Below are 19,332 nucleotides of genomic sequence, written 5' to 3' on the forward strand. Positions count from 1 at the left end.
AGAAAATTAAGAGCTATTCCAGAATTTCTCTTCTTCCCAGTGTCGCCAGGCTCTTATTGCTTGAAAGAAGGAGATAATTCTTATAAAAATCTGAGCTGATAAGTTTACGCAAAATCAACTCGTATGAGGGGAAAGAATCTTCCCTCTGTGTTTATCGTGTAAGTTAATATACTCCTTAAACTAATGGGCAGATGACACTCATTTGTTACTGACGCAATGCAGTTGGTGCTAAGTTCTTCAAAAATTCTGTAAGTTACTTTTTAGTATAAGCACCAATGCATAGAGTGACAACAGTAAATGATCTTTTCTTCCATAAACGCCCCAGCCTCTCTCATAACCTGTTATTCCAGGGTGAAAACTACTATAACATTGTAAAGGTTTGAATGATTTCATAATTCTTAGGTTTGTTGCCTGAAAAAAGCTCTGTGTGGGTTATAAGAGAGGCTCATTTTTCTTCTGCGGTGCTTACCCTTTGGGGTTACAGTGTAGTATTAGAATGGAATCCACAGGTAATATTCATTACCAGTGGAAAAGGTCCCTTTACCTAATGTTCCAGATCTAGTCTAGATAGAGCCAGTACCAAAAAGTTCACACCTGCTATCCCCCTGCTTTAATTTTAAATTTGAAGTGCAACTCCGCCCCTGGCTTCTGGGTATTCACATTAGGTTAGTCATTCCAACAATAAGAAAGAATCTTGGTTTTTTTAAGCATGGTACCATCATGGCAGTGAATTAAGCATGGTGCCCCTGGCGATCCCTGAGAGAAGCGTGTTGCTATGACCTCCTTTCTTCCTGAAGGGGAATCCTTTGTTACAGGGAATAGGTTTAAAAAAAAAAAAAAGGAGACAAAGTCCTGCAGGTTTACGAATAGAGAGATGATGTCCTGAGGCAGTGTAAAATAGAGATGTGGAAAGAGTCGCAAAGGAGAAAGTCTCCCTCTGGTCACTTTAATAGTGGAGTTAAGTCCGAAGTGAGGAGGGGAAGCGAGCAGAGGGAAGGTGCCCTCCTAAAACATATATATTTTCAATCTGAGTGTTTAAAACATTTTTATCTTGGACTCCCCTGGAGGTCCAGTGGTTGGGACTCCGCACTTCCAGGGCAGGGGGTGCAGGTTCGATCCCTGGTGGGGGAACTAGGATCCCTCCTGCTGAGCGGTGTGGCCAAAAAAACCCCAAAACTGTATCTTCCTGAATGTTCAATAAATCAATATGTTTGCTTAAATAATTACAGTAGAACCCACTAAAAAAGAAATGTTTAAGAGTTGTAATGTGATTCTTTTCACACACTTGGATAATTTTACAAAGAGTTGGAGAAAATGACAGCTTGCTTTTAAATATTTTCAGCCTTTTACGCAGAAACACCAAACCCATAAACAATGTGGTTATTTCACATAATTTATACTAGTGATATGTCTATTCAAGAGCTAATTCCAGTGTCTTCCAAATATATTCTTTATGAAAAATAGTTTCATTAATTTTTCTATTTAAAATGTTTTCCTTTGGTCGCACCCTAAAGCATAATTCACTGACCACAATTTAACAATTTTAACAGAATTGTTAAAGCAAGGAAAAAAAATCTCATTTTGCATAAAGAGATTCACACTAAGAGATTCACACTTATCCAGCGGGAGCAGATCATATGGCAAAAAACAGAACAACCAGTAGAGGGTGATTCTGAAGTATTGGCTCTGTTAAGTAAATTCCCAGATCAAAAGGCTTGAGACTTTGGGGGAATACTTAGGCTTTTCTGTGGTATATTACATAAGTATATATAATACTTTTGTTCTTCTGTGGAAGACTGGTAAGGGGATTCTAGACAGGAAATGGAGCCCCTTCACCCAACTGCAGTTAGAGGCTTGTAAAACGGTCAGAACATGCTGACCGTCTACCACGAGGTAGTTGACCCACCTCGTGGCTACGTGTAATATTCACTAACAATTGCTAAGGATTAGGAAATGTCAGTACCTAGAGTCTGGTTTTATCTACTTGATTAATGTGATATATTAAAGAAATATAAAGATGCAATCTCAGGTATGAAGTATTCCCTTCTCTTTTTTCCAACATTTGCTAAGCACATTTATTTAGGTGATTCCACAAGATTTAATAACCAATGTAAGAAATTCACTTGTAGTTGAAAACAGCTCCATTCAGACAGTTTGATGAAGCTTAGAAGATCTGCTAATAGTGGTTAACATTTCACAAAGTACTTTCAGAGATACTATCTCATTTAATGCTTATTGCAATCCTGCGAACATTAAATGGGCTCTGTTATTATAAGGCCCATTTTATGAGTAAACTGAGCATTCAAAGGACTAAGTAATTAACCTCAGCTCACACAGCTATTGGGACGAGAGCACAGTACCAAGCAGTGGTTACAAGCCATGCTTTGAAGTCAGATGTATTGTGGCTTCAAATCTTGGCTTTGCTTTGAGACGGTGACCTGCCTGTGCCTCAGATTTCCCTTGGACAGAAAGGGAAAAATCATAGTATACCTTGTAGAGTAAATAAGAATGCTTGAAACCATACAGCACAGTGAGTCACATGATGAGCACTGAAATCATAGCCAATATTATTTTGACACCAAGGCTAGGGCTCTCTTGATCCCTGAAAGGCTGAGGAACACCTCAGTTGTGGGAGAAGAGTTACCTCCATCAGACCTGTGGAGCCTTGGAGTTCTGCTCGCCATGCCTCTCTGACTGGGAACAGTGACATTAAACGTACAACACAAAAATGGTACCATGCTTAAAGAAACCAAGATTTAAACTGAAAAATAACAATTTATAGGAGTACGTCAGGGAATAAAAATAGCCTTCACAATTCCCTTTCCAAGTTTACAATTATTTCTCCTTAGCACCATTAAAAAATTTTTTTTTTTTTTTTGCCAATGCCGACTATATTTCAAGTCGTCATGGCGGGGTATTGGGAAAAGTTTTCAATTAGCAATAATCGCACCTCGGATAAACCTCATTGGCTACGATACTGCCACTGCGCAAAGCTAGTACCATTAAAATTTGACTGTGGCGAAATGAAACAAAAATTCCCTAAATAAAAGGCAGAAATAGGTTTTTCTTTATCACCTCTCCTGGCTCTTCAAGTCATTTTTTCAATGATTATTAAAGGGCTTCTGTGTGCAGGCTATTTTTCCTTGTCTCATGTTTTCTTAATTTCTTATTTATGGCATACACAAAAAAACCCCATCATGTTTCTGGGCAAAAACGGTCAAGGATTGCCCTACAAAAATGTTGAACACTATCAAAAGTCGTTGTACTTTTCTCCTATTTTAAGTGTGCAAATTTTCTTTGGATTCTGATTCACGCAGGCCACAAAGAAAGAAAAACAAGTGAAACTCTCTACTGTAACCAGTTCTTCCACCCTGTCTGTGAAGCATCAAGCTACAGCCAGTGATGATCATGGAAACCTCAAAATGAATAAAAAGGCAATCCTCCTGGTTTGTAAAACAGGAGAGACAAAATACACTGTGAACTGTTTTTACAGACAATGTTCAAAGTTTTCTGAACATGTCTGATCATACCAGTTGGGTTCTTTGTTTTTATTGTTTTCCTAGATACAGCCATTTCTGAGAAATTAATAGGTGCCTACAACTCATAGATAGCTTTCCAAAAACACTAGGAGCTAAGCACAAAAGCTAGTCATAAACATAGAATCCTTACATAAATAAGTCTTCACTTCTACACAGATTTGAATCATTTACTTCAATCTTTAAAGTCTTTTGTCCAGCTTTATCTACTTTATCAATAATAGTCACTGAAAAATGTAAAACTAAGAGTGGATGAAACTTCTTTGACATACTTGGGGCCTCAGGAGACCACACAGCACCATTCTATTGCAATGACTCCAAATAATTTTCACATGAATGGCTAAAGTGCAGAAATGTATAATTTATTAAGATTTAAATAAATCACAGGGAGAGAAGTGCCTTAAAGTTTTTGGTAGAAATTTTTCAAAAGATAAAAAAAAAATTCTAAGAAATTAAGTTCTATGTATAAAATTGTTCCCCATCTTTGATATTTCAAAGCAAAATATGTTGATAATGCTTTAAAAAGAGCATGTATGCTTTTTTAGCATTTGACAACAGTGAGATTTTTTTTAATGACATAATCCAAAATTTGGGGGGAAACACCTTTCTAAAAACTTGTACTGTTACCAGCAGAATGTTATATCATTCTCTTTTGTCTCAGCAATTTCCCTGATACAGTTCCCATACTGGAAATATTCCCAATGGCTGCTAAATTTGTCAAGAATAAAAAACTTTTTCTGTTGAATCTATTAGAACATGCCTACTTTTCTCATGGGCTGTCAAAGAATAAAAAGCCCCCTTTCTCCCAAGGGTGCTAACATCTTTTCCTTTTTGCAGATGACAATTATTATCATATCATTAGTAGTCAATAAACATCTCATAGTTGCCAAAATAGCTAAAATTAGAAATCCACAAGGATTCAGAATGACATTACTAAAATAAGAAATCTGAACATGTAAAAAAATCAAGTAACTCTATAAACAGCAGAACAATGACATGAACATCAGTTTTATTCACTGAGAATATATTCTTTAAAAAAAATCTATGGCATAAATATAACTGTGAACAAACACTGCTTTTCTCAGCACTTTCTGCCTAGAAAATTCAGTATACTATATGAAAACATCATTAAATTAAAGTATGTAAACTTATTTATGTACAACATGATTTTTTTAACGCCAAGGTTAAAAGAAAGAAGTCACCAGAAATATTGAAAAACACAAAGAAGCAAGGCAGAAATACTGCAAGATTATCATAATTCTGTTTGCCACAGGAAACATATTTAAGATAAAATTGAACATAAAATAAACATAGGTTATGATACAGCCAAATTATTGTCAAAGGTATCAAATTGGCTGGCTGTACATTATGGAGGTCACAAAAAATTATTACTTTAAAATGCTTCCCCACAAATTAGCATCTATAAACGCTATGTTCTGTGGTTTCCAATATGCTACCTAAAGTATCACTCCCCAAGGGAGCCTGGTTCCAATCCAGGGCAGATGAGATAGATGGAGCCAGAATGGCAGTGTTTGACAGACACTAGTAAAAAAGACCAGTGACATTCTACAGACTTGCAATATCCCATTTTATTAGAAGCAGCAGGGCACAGAGGTTAAGCACATGAGCGCAGGAGTCAGACCCATGTTCAAATCCTGGTGCCACCACTACAGGCTGTGTGACCTCTGGGAAGCCACTTAATCTCTTCTAAACTCAGTTTTCAAAGCCGAACAGGGAGCACCTTCTTCAAAAGGCTGCAAGCAGAATGCAGGCAAACTACTGAGCCATTATCTGGTTCACAGTCTCCATTCAATACTTGTACTGAACTGAATTCACAAAAGTGAATAGCTTAAAACTATCAACCAATTTAATTAAAAATATTTACTTGTCACCATGGTATTAGAGGAAAGTCAAGTTTTATTGCTTGAGGAATCCGAAAAGGAATGTACATGGACAAGAGGATAGAAATACTGGAATGTACAAACAACATATTTCCATGATCAGTGTTGATTTCATTATTTTGCAGACAATAGTTTTCTTCTATGGATTTCTGAAAATATGGCAACCTTCTCACTGACATGTTCTTAATCTTTCTCTTTACATTTTAGAAACTAGAAAAGCTCAGACATGTAAATACACAAATGACACACTTGCCCAAGATTTAAAAAAGTGGCAAGGACTAGGTAATTATTTTTTATATGAGTTTATCAATATCTCCTATTTCTTATCAACCTATGGGAGAATATGTTTTAAAAGGGTGAAATTCAATGGAACAGTTTTGGAATATGTACAATTTTCTCAGAGATATCAAACCTGGTTTGTTTTGAATCGTTGATAGCTAAGGTGAACTCTAAATGCAAAATTAAATTCAAAGCCAAATAATCTTTTCTTGATTCACAGACACTAAGTATTTGTAGCTGTATGGACTTCGTGGGCAGTTTTTTTTTTCTTTTTTTTAAAATAATTCCTGCAAAGTGCCTTAGATTTCATAAAAAGTAGCACCAATATTCTAGCATTCCACTCCCTCCCCAGGGCAAATAATGACAAAAATATAAAACTACAGGCAAGTTTAAAACAGTTGTCTATTTTAAAAATTAAAAACTATAAAATAACTTCATGCTCAAGAGCATCAAGTAATCAATAAAGAGATTGATGTATACATTATTTTCACCTTTAATTTTAGACTAAAGGTCAACTTCAGACCCCAGACTACTTTTCCAAGCAAAGCACAGAAGATAAAATTTTATCATTTTATACTCAAAATAGTATTGACAATGTCGCAGGAAGAGGGATTTAAAAATGTAATTCACCCTGAAACTCAATAAGTTAGTGTTTTCCAAACTGCAATTTTGAAAGCCAAGTAGTGGGTCCTAACAAGAATAAAATATCAGGTGCATACTGGGTTGTAAGGGTAAGCATTGTCTGGTAAACTTTTGTTTGGTTTGTGTGTACGTATATACTGGGTCACAGTGCAAAATGTGTTTTTCACTGTTGAGTTGCTGTGAAAAAAGATTCAGTCACTGCTCTAAGGCCCACTAAATTTTGCCTTCTGGAGCCCCCTACAGGCTTTAAATGTTAAAATCTTGAATTCTACAGTAAATAACCCTTTGTTGGAGGCTGGTTCAGGAACTAGCACTAGATAGTTTACACAGGATCAGAAGCTTACACAGATAAATCGGCAGCCTTTGGTCTAAGAACTCAAAGTAAACATGTGAGCAGCCTCAATCTTGAAGCCAAATCATCCTCAAAAACCGCATTTATTTGGAAAGGTCTACGTTAGCCCTTATTATCTAATTTCATTTCAAATTGAGAGAAATATATCAGTATCTCACAAAAGAAGCTGTCTGGGGGCAAACTAAGAAGAGATAGAATCACAAGGACTTTAGAAAACTGTTAAAAAGACATTCACTTTTATGAAGTGCTTACAAAGCAGTGTTGAAAACTCAGTCAACAGAAACATGGCTAGGCAACTAAAAGGCTTATTTCTATAATCCTACTCCCCAACAAAGATTTGAGTAAAGAATAAAAATTCTGATCAAGCACTAACCATTACCCCAACTCAAATGTTTTAAGAACTAATGGATCACTCTATCAAAGTAATAGAACTCTATGGGGACTTCCGTGGCAGTCCAGTGGTTAAGACTCCACACTCCCAATGCAGGGGGCACGGGTTCCATCCCTGGTCGGGGAACTAAGATCCCGCGTGCCATGCAGTGCGGACTAAAAACAAAAAAGAACTCTATAAAGTGGTTAGAAAAACTGCAGTGATGTAGGAAATACAGACTTTCATTGAAAACAAACTAATAGGCTATTAGATTAGGAACTTCTTCCCTTGCTCACCTTTCATAAAAGGAAAAATATAACATAAAGAAAAAGTGTTTATCACGCTTCCTAACCACAACCAAAAAAAACAAAAATCTGTTTGCAGAAGTCTAAGAGTAGACTCAAAGCACAAATATCCTGCAAACAATTATCAAACACTATTCTGACCTTAATTTCACCTGTATCAAGTCGCCTATCTCAGAATGCTTGGGATGGTTTAGTTAACCTAAGGTCGACTGCAGAACCAGGTAAGAGGCCAAATGGTAGATGATCCTGTAGAAAGGAGATCACTTGGCAATAAATGGATTTAGCATAAATGAAGGTGATTCGTAATACATGGATTAGCAGTGTATAGCCTTTTTTTGAGTCAGTGTTGGTTGGCCCCTGAAGTAGATCTTTGAGACTAAAAATGACGCCAAATGGGGCAGGTTTGACTTGCAAAATGTTGGTCCACTTGTTTAAAGCAATCCTGACTCTCTAATCTAAAATGGTCCTGCAGGTTGACATACTCACTCATGTCTTATGTTTACTGGAACATAATTAGATCCAGCCTAGACAGTAAACTGGGGCTTGTGATTCAAAATTTATCCTTGGCTATAGAATAATTTACATCAAAAGCAGTAAAAAAAAACCCCACATAAAACCAATAATTTCTTTAATGAGAGCTCATTTTAGTACTATTTGTTACTATTAAACAAATGTAATTATGTTCAAAATTATGCTGGCTCCCCCACCAAAAGCCCTAGACTAATGTTTATGATAAACATCTATTGGATAAATTATCATCTATTCAAAACAAATGGTCACACAGCTTATTTGCCATTTACTTAATTCACAAAATATGAATAAAACTTCTGTTTATTTGAAAAGAATGAAAATGAAATTTACTCCCATTCTTTATTATTTTCCTGTATAAGCTGAGATTTAAAGAACGACTCTTCTTGGACAATGCATAAACATTCGGAGGGGAATTTTATAAGAAAAGCAGTTTTTAAAACAAGAAAATAGGAGCCCAAGTGATATATACTTCCTTTTCCCATCACCACATAGTCCTTTTGGGTAAGATCACTTCTTTCTCTTGTTATTCCTCACAAATATCCATCACAATTAGAACTGTCATATCTTTAGATCATCTCTTCAAGGTTTCTTTCCCTTCTCTCTATTGTGCTTAAGGAAAATGTCCTTCCTATTGTTTGCAGGCATCTTGAATATCCTCAAGATAATATTAAAATAATTGCTTTTATAAAATTGTTTGCACTTTTTATCTGGGATACCAAGATCCATCCACGAACAAAGAAATATGGCTGTTAAAGGTTACTTATAAGTTAACACTTTAATGCCCTTCTCTTTCATTTTCAAGACCACTCTGTCAAAGGAGTGATTCTACTGAATATTTAATAGCCAGTGACTTTGGTACCCAAATTCATATTGAGTGGCATTCTCTCATGTACATGAACCCAACATAAAACACACATACATATCCATCACTCATTCATTCTCACTCAAGCAAGCATACACATACATTTTCTTTCTTTCCAGAACAAGCCAGAATTACAGCTCTTTTGGTGATTGTTATAATTTTTGGAATGGTTCATAAATTTTCCAAATTCTTTTAAATTTGTAACACTTTTATCTTTTTTTTCCAATTGTGAACCATTCCATATTGCATCTTTATTGCAAAAGTCAACATGCTTCTTAGAAATTCAGATTGTAATCGATAAAACAAACGTTACATATATGAATTTAAATGTATAAACAGTTAGAAATTCAACAATATCTCCTATTATACTATTACACAAGTTCACAATTTTGTAAAAACTATAATACAGGCATACTATACATCAAGAGGAACCGCTATTCCTTTTCACATGATTTTTTTTTTTTTTTTTTGAAATCATGATCCATCACCATGGACCTCTTCTTTTCACCCTAACAAAACGCTTTCCAATTTATCACCTTAGCTACTGATCATGTTTTCTCAGTGTTACAGCATGAAGAAATTGAGGGAAATTCTGCATTCCCTGGGGATTTACCTCTTAAGCCTGGGCAGCAATCCACTAGTAAACCAAGATGACCAAGCCAGGCTGGTGGTTGTTATTGCTCAACGGCTACTTAGAAAGATGTCATACACATTAAAAAGAACAGAATTTGCCTCAGATGGTATATGTTATTTCTGTAAGTGAAGATGCCAAGAAAACAAGTCATAGTTACTTGCTTTTAAGAGAAATTCTAATGCTTGGGGATCCCCGTCCTAAAGGAAAAAATATATACATTTAACTAGTTTATGCTAACCTTAACTTAAATTTTCTAATATTATATTTAATGCGTATTTTGAATAATTTTTGAGAGTCAAACATGTTTTAGAAGTCTTAGAAAAGATGTTTATGAAGTATTTTAGGTGTATCGAAAGCTAAGTTTTATATAAAGGTCCTCAAAACTTACTCGAAAAAGTGTCTAGCTGTTCTTCACTTTAACATCCTTCTCTTTCACCCCCCTCTCCCCCAAGAACTAAAAAGGTCAAACAAATCCTCAGCTCTCTCTGTACTGAGAGTGTAATAAGATGTCAATTTTAGGTTAAAAAATCATATGAAAAGGAATCTCACTCTGCTGAATTGTCAGTCTACTGAAAATTTCCTTACAGCTCCGTTAATTTACTGTAATTTTCAGTTTCCAAATACAAAAATACAACAATTCTTATTGAAATCTATACGCTGGTAGTTTTAGTACACAAAAAAACCAAACAAATTATTTACAAAATTATACAGTTTAAGAAAAAACTTTGTACAAAAAATATATAAATCCTTTGTTCCCTCTATCACGTTTAAACTGTCAGGACTCAAAATATTCACCACAATGAATCTTTCAAAATATATACCGACTGAGCCACAGACATCAGGAAAATTTCATTAGAGATGACGGAGGAGGAAGAAGCAAGATTGCTTATTCTACTCCACTGTAATGTTTTCCTTCTTTTATAAGCTTATTTTAGCTTTGTGTTATCAGAAATATAACTATAACCTAGAAAGAGGAAGTCCTTATTATTATGAAGGGAAAATTACATGAAAACTTAAAAATGATCCTGGTGTGACACATCATTCCAGGAAAACATGTAGAAGAGGAAAGATAGTCAGAACATGGGATTTAACTTCTTGTAGCCAAGTAAATCTAGAGTCCTGATGGTTTTAAATTTCTTAGTGAATAGTTTCTATTTTGAGAAACAGTCTTCACCTCAGGAAACAAAATCCTTGACATAGTGATCACCAAGAACCTTCTGAAGCCAACAGGAGGTTTCAAATTTTCACACCACACGTACTATAAAAACATAGCTGTGTATACCCTTGAAAAAGTAACATCCTATGTACAGTAATCATTTTATTTCCCCAGGGGTCAATACAGTGTAGTGTTGCTCCTCTGCTTTTCCATCTAACATTCAGAACACAAGGACATAAATTTACAGATATATTTTACTTAAAAGATACTCTGTACAGTGTACAGTAAAAATGCACACAGTGAAGGAAACCGTCTACTGAAGGATGCCTATGTTCATGGATAGCAACAAGCTACAAAATTATGAAAATATAAGGTCATCTGAACAAAGTCAAGTTATGACTCCGATTTATTACTAGCATACCCATCCCCCTACCCCATCCCACCCCCAACCTATCCCCAGTCACCTCACCATCATGGTTTAAATTTATGGAAAGAATTTCACACACTTTCAAACCCTTCTGCATAACTATTAACTAAAGTGAAGCTTTAAAAAAAAAAAAAAAAGCTGGTGACTCTCTCTCCCCACAAATCCTTCCATTATTCTCATCAAAATATCACTTGTTGGGCTTCCCTGGTGGCGCAGTAGTTGAGAGTCCGCCTGCCAATGCAGGGGACACGGGCTCATGCCCCGGTCCGGGAAGATCCCACGTGCCGCGGAGCGGCTGGGCCCATGAGCCATGGCCGCTGAGCCTGCGCGTCCGGAGCCTGTGCTCCACAACGGGAGGGGCCACAACAGTGAGAGGCCCGTGTACCGAAAAAAAAAAAAAATCACTTGTTTATCAAGGTGCTGGTTTAAACTTTTTATTGGGGACTGACTTTTGGTGGCCCAAAAGAATCACTTATCTCAATAATGGGTAAGTCAGACTATTAATAAAAAGGCAGGAGAAAGAAAATGGGGATGAGAAAGGGGCAACAGGTGAAAGCCTTTTATATTCTGAGAATGTTAAAAAAAAGAAAGGGAAAAAAAAGGACCAACTGAACCAGTGCTCAGTAATTTCAAAGCAAACTAAAAATCAGTGGCAGAAGTCCAGGAGAGTTAATATGATGACAGAATGGAAATCCCACAGAGCTAGCTACCATTGCCTTATAGCATTGAAGAACAGTTACGATTTACACTAAAATATTACTTACTGCTGCATATTAAATCCCCCCGAAATTCAGATTGAATACAAATTGGGCTCCTCCTCAATAAAATTAAATTTACTTTTCTTCCAAGACAACTCTTGAAAGCAAAAGGGTATTTTAATTACAAATATCTCCTACTATCTGACAACCCATCCATAATAGCTAAGAGATAAGAGATTCCAGGCGATTTTTACATGTAATGAAACTTTACCAGCAGATTATAATCCAAAATAAAATTTCTGAACACCCTGTCATTTACAACACAATCCAACACCAATAGCAACAAAAACAAGTGGTGTGGAAAAATAAGGCTCTAGAGATTATCCAAGTCATTCCTGTGGATCTTCACAACTGTGTAAAAGTCACTAGGCCTTTGGTGCTTTAATATTATGAACAGTTATGAGATGTAATTAAATAGCAAACTTGCTGTCCTTAAACCTACTGTGTTGAAAATAAAAACAAAAACAATTTTTTTGGCTCATTGACTTCTTTAAATAATTTTTAAAAGTTGTTCTTCTAAACAATATTCCTAAAAATTATACAGCTCGCATCAGATTTCATCTTCGCCATGAACGAGACTCATATTCATCTTCATCCTCATCGTCGTCATCATGCAAAAACAAATCTGACGTTTCTGTTTCCTGAAGAAAAGAGAGGGTAAAATCTGCTCAGTGGCACAAGAAAGTTAAGTAAAGTGCTTTTTAGGCCAAAGGACAAACAGACTAGTATACAAAGCCCAGGCTGGATTTACAAGTGACGCAAAGTATCTTTTGGGGCAAAAAACCGCCAAAACATTAAAAAATATATATATATAGACGGATAGATAGATATTCTTCTCCCCTGCTAATCTTGCTAGTTTAATAGGAGAAGATTTCCATTCTAATATCATCAGAAAAATAAAGTAAATAACATATGAACATTTAGTGGGGGGAGGAGGATATCTATGAAACATGTTTTTGATAAAATTAATTTTATTCTATTATCTTAAAAGTGAGGAAAATAAATAACCATTTGAACGTCTAAACTTTTCCTCTAATAACCGATTGTCAGGGACGAATATAATACCTTCCCTATGACACTGACACTCCAAATTTTACATAAAAATCTAAAATCTTACACAAAGTAAAAGTATCTACAAACTTTCCCTAAATACCAAGATTTTTCTTTTCTTTCTTTTTTAAACAAGGGAAATGTTTCTGCTTTTGTTACGTAAAATTACCCACTTGGTCAGGAAGACTCTTGATCAGGCATAAATGCTCGCTATCTTTTAAAACCAAAATTACGATGAATGAGGAATAACTTGCAATGCTGCCTAAGTGTCCATTTTAATAAACTAATTAGAAATACTGCAGTAAAAAAGCAATATTAATTCTCATTTTTTTTTTTTTTTTTTTTTTTTTTGCGGTACGCAGGTCTCTCACTGTTGTGGCCTCTCTCGTTGCGGAGCACAGGCTCCAGACGCGCAGGCTCAGTGGCCATGGCTCACGGGCCTAGCTGCTCCGCAGCATGTGGGATCTTTCCGGACCGGGGCACGAACCCGTGTCCCCTGCATCGGCAGGCAGACTCTCAACCACTGTGCCACCAGGGAAGCCCTAATTCTCATGTTTTAAGAAGCTGGTTAGTACTTGTATTATTTAAGTCCTTGGTTTTGCTATTCTTCCCTCTTATGTCCATCTTCTTTACACTCTCATTTTAACCAACTATACGTAGAAAGAAAATAAGAAACTCAAATGTATTACTTATGGAACTTGAATAAGTGAAAACTAGAACAATCAGATAAAATTTAATTTGTTCACTTAATTCGTCTTCATTTACCAAAATAAAAACATCCAGAGCCCCAATAAAGCCAAAATAAATGCAAATTTAAAAAAGTACAGTCTCTCTTACACCAGAAAATAACCCCCCGAAGAGCTTTTTTATTTCTGCACCTAATCTGATTCTTTAATAAACTTCTAGACTAGTCTTAATTAATTACATGCATGAAAAAACTCAATATTTATTTTTAAATTTATATTACTTAATGTTAAGAAAAGCATATAACTGGAAAACAATCTAATTCAACTCTTATTTTCAATCGTTAAATTTACCTCCTCCTTGACTTCTTCTTCCTCAGTCTCAGTGGATACAGAAGGCACCTTGGCCTTGTGCCAGGATATTTGTAGCCGACGGTCTTTGAATTTTGACCCTTGGTTTGCAGGCTAAAATAGATTTTAGAAGAACACAAAAGTTTGTACTCACATTTACTAATGATTTCTTCAAATTGTGTGCTATTAAAAGTTTAATGACTTGAGGGAAAAAAAATCTGTTAAAATGGATCTACAAATAATCTCCAATGAGAGCTAGAAAAAGTGAAGTTCTTTTTAATTAGAAGACCACATGTTTGGTTTTCCCAGGACAGTCCATGATTAACGTTGATGTCACATAAATTTTAAGATCTGTCTTGGTTTGGATGATAAATTATATAGTCATTCTACTTAGAAAAGTCATGATGAGGACAACAAATACTGTCTTAATATGATTACTGGCCTTTGGCTTTGATAATCTACATATTTAGAGTAAAACCTTACAAATATAAGTAATTTAAAAATTATCTATTCATCTCATGACATCTCTTATATCCCCATCTATATCTGTTAAAACTATTCCCACTTCTTTTCCTGAAATGCTATATAACAATGAGAAATACTCTGCAGCTCATCTACGCATCCCATTAAACACCTACTATCCTATCTCAGGGTAAAACTACGCAGTTTCAAATGTATTTCTTGTTACTACTGTCTAAACATTTTTTTCCTCCCCAGCAAATTTCAGTAAGAGAAACCAAAAGTTTAATTTTAAGGACAAAGCAACAGAGACAAAAGAACAGAGACCCAAAGTTTCATGAAAGTGAAAGCTTAATCATTCCTACAGCTTTCCTATCAACAGATCTGGGTTGTAGAATATCCCCAATTCTTGGTTCAGTCCTAAAATATGTAATAGAAGGGGCTCTTTTAAATTTGGGGTTTCACCCTAGCTTTTCTGGGAAAAATATTGATAAACTTCATGAAACATTTGCAAAATATTTCCATAGAACACTCAGATCACTGCATGGCAAGAATGTACATTAGGCCAGATGCATACCAGTCAACAATTACTGTCTCTGCTGATATCACAGCCTGTGATTTAAGGAAAAACTCCTATTATCCCTTGTAGGTGTTAAATGTTTATAACCTGACACCAAACATTTTGACTCATGGGATAAACTAAAATGACATATCAAAATGGCCCTAACCCAAATATACATTTACCATCTTTTCAAAATCAGGTAGTTACTAAGTGAGTGGACGTTAAAAGTTCTCATCACAAGGAAAAAAAATTTTTAACTATGTGTGGTGATGGATTTTAACTAAACTTATTTTAGTAATCACAATGCCATATGTATATTGAATCATGTTGCACATCTTAAAATAATACAATGTTGTATTTCAATTATATCTCAATAAACCTTGGGGAAAGAAAAAACAGGTAATTTGTGTAACAGACATCCCTTGCCCTTACTGTATCCTTTAACATACAGCCCAATTATAGAGATTCCTTCAGTATTTTGTTCATTTCTATATTATTTAAATTCTTTCCAGCTTTACTGAAGTGTAACTGACAAATAAAACTGTAAGATATTTAAAGTGTGCAATGTGATGATTTGATACACTGTGAAAGGATACCCCATCGAGTTAACACATGCATACCTCACGTATTTATTACCCTTTTGGGGGGGCAGGGGAGGGGGGGTTATTAGAACATTTAAGTTCTACTCTCCTAGCAAATTTCAATTATATAATACAGTGTTGTCAACTATGGTCACCATGTTATACATTAGGTCCTTAGACTTTGTTATCTGAATTTTTAAGTAAAGTTATATTACTTTTATTAGCAAGAAAAAGCAATATAAAAAATTTTAACCTATATTAACTGGGTTGCTTTCCAAAGAGGGTAGCAGTTCTATCTTCCAAAAGAAATTTTAAGGCATTAGATGTATTGCATATATATTACTGAAGGAAGAAGGAGAAATTTAATTGGTATGCAGTCAGGAACTAAGAATATAAAACTCCCACTACCTAACTTGTAACAAATAAGATTAATAAATAGAATAAAGATGTATTCTAATAATACCAAGTCAGGAACTCTCACACACCACTGGTGGGAATCTAAACGAATAAAACTGATGCAGTTCACTCAACAAGTCCATGTATATCCAACAGAAATGTACATGTATATATGAAAAGGCATTTAAAACAATGTTCATAGCAACACTGTTCATAAAAATGAACTGGAAATAACCCAAACACCTATCAATAGGAGAATGGAAAAATAAATTGTGGTATATATATACAATGAAAATTATACAGCAATAAAAATAGCAAACTACTGTTACATGTAATAACATGAATGAATCTCACAAACAGAATGTTAAGAAAAAAAAAAAGTAGACACAACAGAATATACAGTGGTTCCATACATATAAATTTTCTTAAATAGGCAAAATAATACTATAACATTTAGGAATACACATTTAGGTGATAAAAATACAGTTGATTCTCGTTATTTGCAGTAGTCACATGAAGTTCACCCAAGCACTGAATTAGCAAACACTGAACCATTGTTCCTAGGGGAAAGAGAGGGTTAGGTTCCTATGAGCCTCTGGTCAAAACATTTTTGTCCACTGATCAATATGTAATCTTGTTTTATGTTTAAGGACATTATTTAATATATACTGTTGATTCATTAACATTGAACTCATGACCCAAAGCATGACAACTCATGCCTGAACAAGGCTTATCTCTAACACACATCTTCACCATAAGGCACATCACTACCTTACTGAACACTTACACAGCACTTCAGAACTATACTTGGAAGCCATTTTAAACAGTGAAATCACCAATGAAAAGCACAAAAAATGAGAGAAATATGGTACTAAATAGACTGCAAAAAAGACTTGTTTACAAGATGAGAGCTGAGACGAGAAGGCAGAACATCACCTCATTTGACCTCCGTTGGGAACTTGTGCACTGGTCAACTCAAATTTTTCACAGTTCTGCACATGTCTGAAAATGACCACAGAAGCACTTCAGGTATTGATTTTGAGGCTGTAATAAATTTTAGTGGGTAGGTGAATGTGCAATGCAGTATCCACGAATAATGAGAATCAACTGTATAAAGAAAGCAAGGAAGTGATTATAATAAAGTGAGGCTAGACTTTTTCTGAGGAGGAGAGAAGATAGTGACTGGAAGGGGGCAGAAGGAGACTTTTGGGGTGCTGGGAATGTTCTATTTCTTGACCTGAGGGGCAGGTAATATGGTACCTTCTGATAAATCACTTAACTATACATTTCTTATTGGTATAGTTTGTTTCAATAAACATTTTAAGTTGAGTATTATCTTCATAATTTCAAGAAAATACCAATTAGCCAAGATATTTATGTTAAAAAAAGCAATGTTTAGAATGCACCTCTGTATTTATATAAATGATCCCATTTTGGTAAATTTTTTTTTAATTAATTAATTTATTTATTTACTTTTGGCTGTGTTGGGTCTTCGTTTCTGTGTGAGGGCTTTCTCTAGTTGCGGAAAGCAGGGGCCACTCTTCATCGCGGTGTGCGGGCCCTTCACTATCGCGGCCTCTCTTGTTGCGGGGCACAGGCTCCAGACGCACAGGCTCAGTAGTTGTGGCTCACGGGCCTAGGTGCTTCGTGGCATGTGGGATCTTCCCAGACCAGGGTTCAAACCCGTGTCCCCTGCATTAGCAGGCAGATTCTCAACCACTGCACCACCAGGGAAGCCCCGGTAAAATTTTTTTGATGAGAGACTTAATATATGTATTCTTATATTCGTATTTTTTTTCTATAAAAATATCCAAGAATAATAACTACCTTGTAAGAGCAGGCCAAGATTAAGAGGTGAGATTTTTACTTTTTATTAACCAAATTTTAACCCTTTGCATGTATTAATTTTTTAAATTAAAAATACTTCAAAAAATTTAGGACTTGCCTCATATACCTATCAAAATATCTAATTTTTCCATACACACATATATATTCTCTCACACGCATATCTATATCATGGCTTGAAATAATGAAATATTGGAGAAAAGTTAGATGTCCATCAATACAGGACTAATTAAATCTAGTACAGTACATCTATACAATAAATCACCATGCAGCCATTAAAAACAAAGCAACACCATATGCACAATTAACAGTAATTGCCTATGGGGAGTGGAACTGAATGACTGGAGGTAGAAAGAAATCTTATTTTTCTTTCCTTTTCTTTTTCTTTTGGCCACACCACGCGGCATGCGGGATCTTAGCTTACTGACCAGGGATCAAACCTGTGCCCCCTGCATTGGAAGCATGGAGTCTTAACCACTGGACCGCCAGAGAAGTCCAGGAAATCTTACTTTTCATTGTACATACTTTTCTTTTTGACTGTATATGTGTGTTGCCCCCCAAAATAAATCAAATATTAACATATATGAATATATGTGTGAATATGAGCAAATCAATTACATAGCATCAATAAAAAATTATATGCAGTAACTTAGAAGCATGTAGAACCTTAGAGGTAGAAGTTACGCAGAGAGAAATTCACCTACACAGCCATTTTCCCAGACCAGAAACTGATGCCAAATCTGTGCCAGTCATGATTCATCAATCCCCTGACTGGCAAAGATGAAAAAACAAAACTTAAGTGCTATTGAGAATATGGGCAAACAGGTGCTCTCACCCAATGTCACTACAAGTTTAAATTAGCACAACATTCCTGGAGGGTTATCTGGCAAGCTGTACCAAAATTTTAAATACACATACACATGCCTTCGATCCAGCCATCTTGCTCCTACGAACTAACCTAGGGCAATGGTTCTCGGTGGGAGATGATAATGTTACTCTAGAGCGCATTTTGGTGGTCACGCTGACTGAAGAGCACTTACTAGTATTTAGTAGGTGAGAGCCAGAGGTGCTAAAGGTCCTGTAGTGCACAGGACTGTCCACATAACAAATTATTTCACTCAAAAACGCCAAATCCAGTAAGATGTATATAACATTGTCCATAACAGTGAAAAAGCAGGAAACACCCTAACTAGCCATCCTGACTGACACCATGAAGAAAAAGACCTAAGGAAGAAAGCCAGCACACTAGGATAGTAGAGGAGAAACATGAAAAGAACCTGTGTAGCTGAGTTTCTTAAATAATCAATCCTAAAACCTCCCTACCTTTAGACTTCTTGAAAAAAAAGAAAATAAATATCCATATTTTCCAAGTTATTTATCTGTTACTTGCAGCTAAATGCATCCTGAGAAGCATTTACTATTTTCATAATCAGGAAGAATAAAATAAAAAAATCAACTTCCACTCTATTATTACTGAGTACAACTCTAAACCACACTACCATAGCTCAAAATCTTTGTAGTTAAATGATGCATACTATTGAAATAATGCCGAAGTACAGTTCAAGTATTCCAAACATTCAGTATAAATAACTTTCCTGTTGAAATTAGCTGAACCTCTCTTTACCCAGGAGTGAAGGAAAGCACCCTAAGCT

The 19,332-nt window shown here is 35.5% G+C and overlaps 1 protein-coding gene across 4 annotated transcripts in view; it reads right to left on the bottom strand.

The window, feature by feature from the left end:
- Positions 1 to 8,672: 8,672 nt before the first annotated feature.
- The window catches only part of LOC309803971 (RNA-binding protein 27), a 69,901-nt gene continuing 59,241 nt past the window's right edge, over positions 8,673 to 19,332 (bottom strand). For all 4 annotated transcript variants that reach the window (XM_082620910.1, XM_082620908.1, XM_082620909.1 and 1 more), the window contains 2 exons: positions 13,841 to 13,951; positions 8,673 to 12,394 (listed from right to left, as the gene is read on the bottom strand). In XM_082620910.1, the coding sequence (XP_082477036.1) occupies positions 12,311 to 12,394; positions 13,841 to 13,951 (195 nt within the window). In that variant the 3' untranslated portion in view covers positions 8,673 to 12,310. The remainder of the gene's footprint in view (positions 12,395 to 13,840; positions 13,952 to 19,332) is intronic.

The sequence above is a fragment of the Mesoplodon mirus genome (assembly GCF_964341445.2).
Source record: "Mesoplodon mirus genome assembly, chromosome: 5".
NCBI classification, from domain to species: Eukaryota; Metazoa; Chordata; class Mammalia; order Artiodactyla; family Ziphiidae; genus Mesoplodon; species Mesoplodon mirus.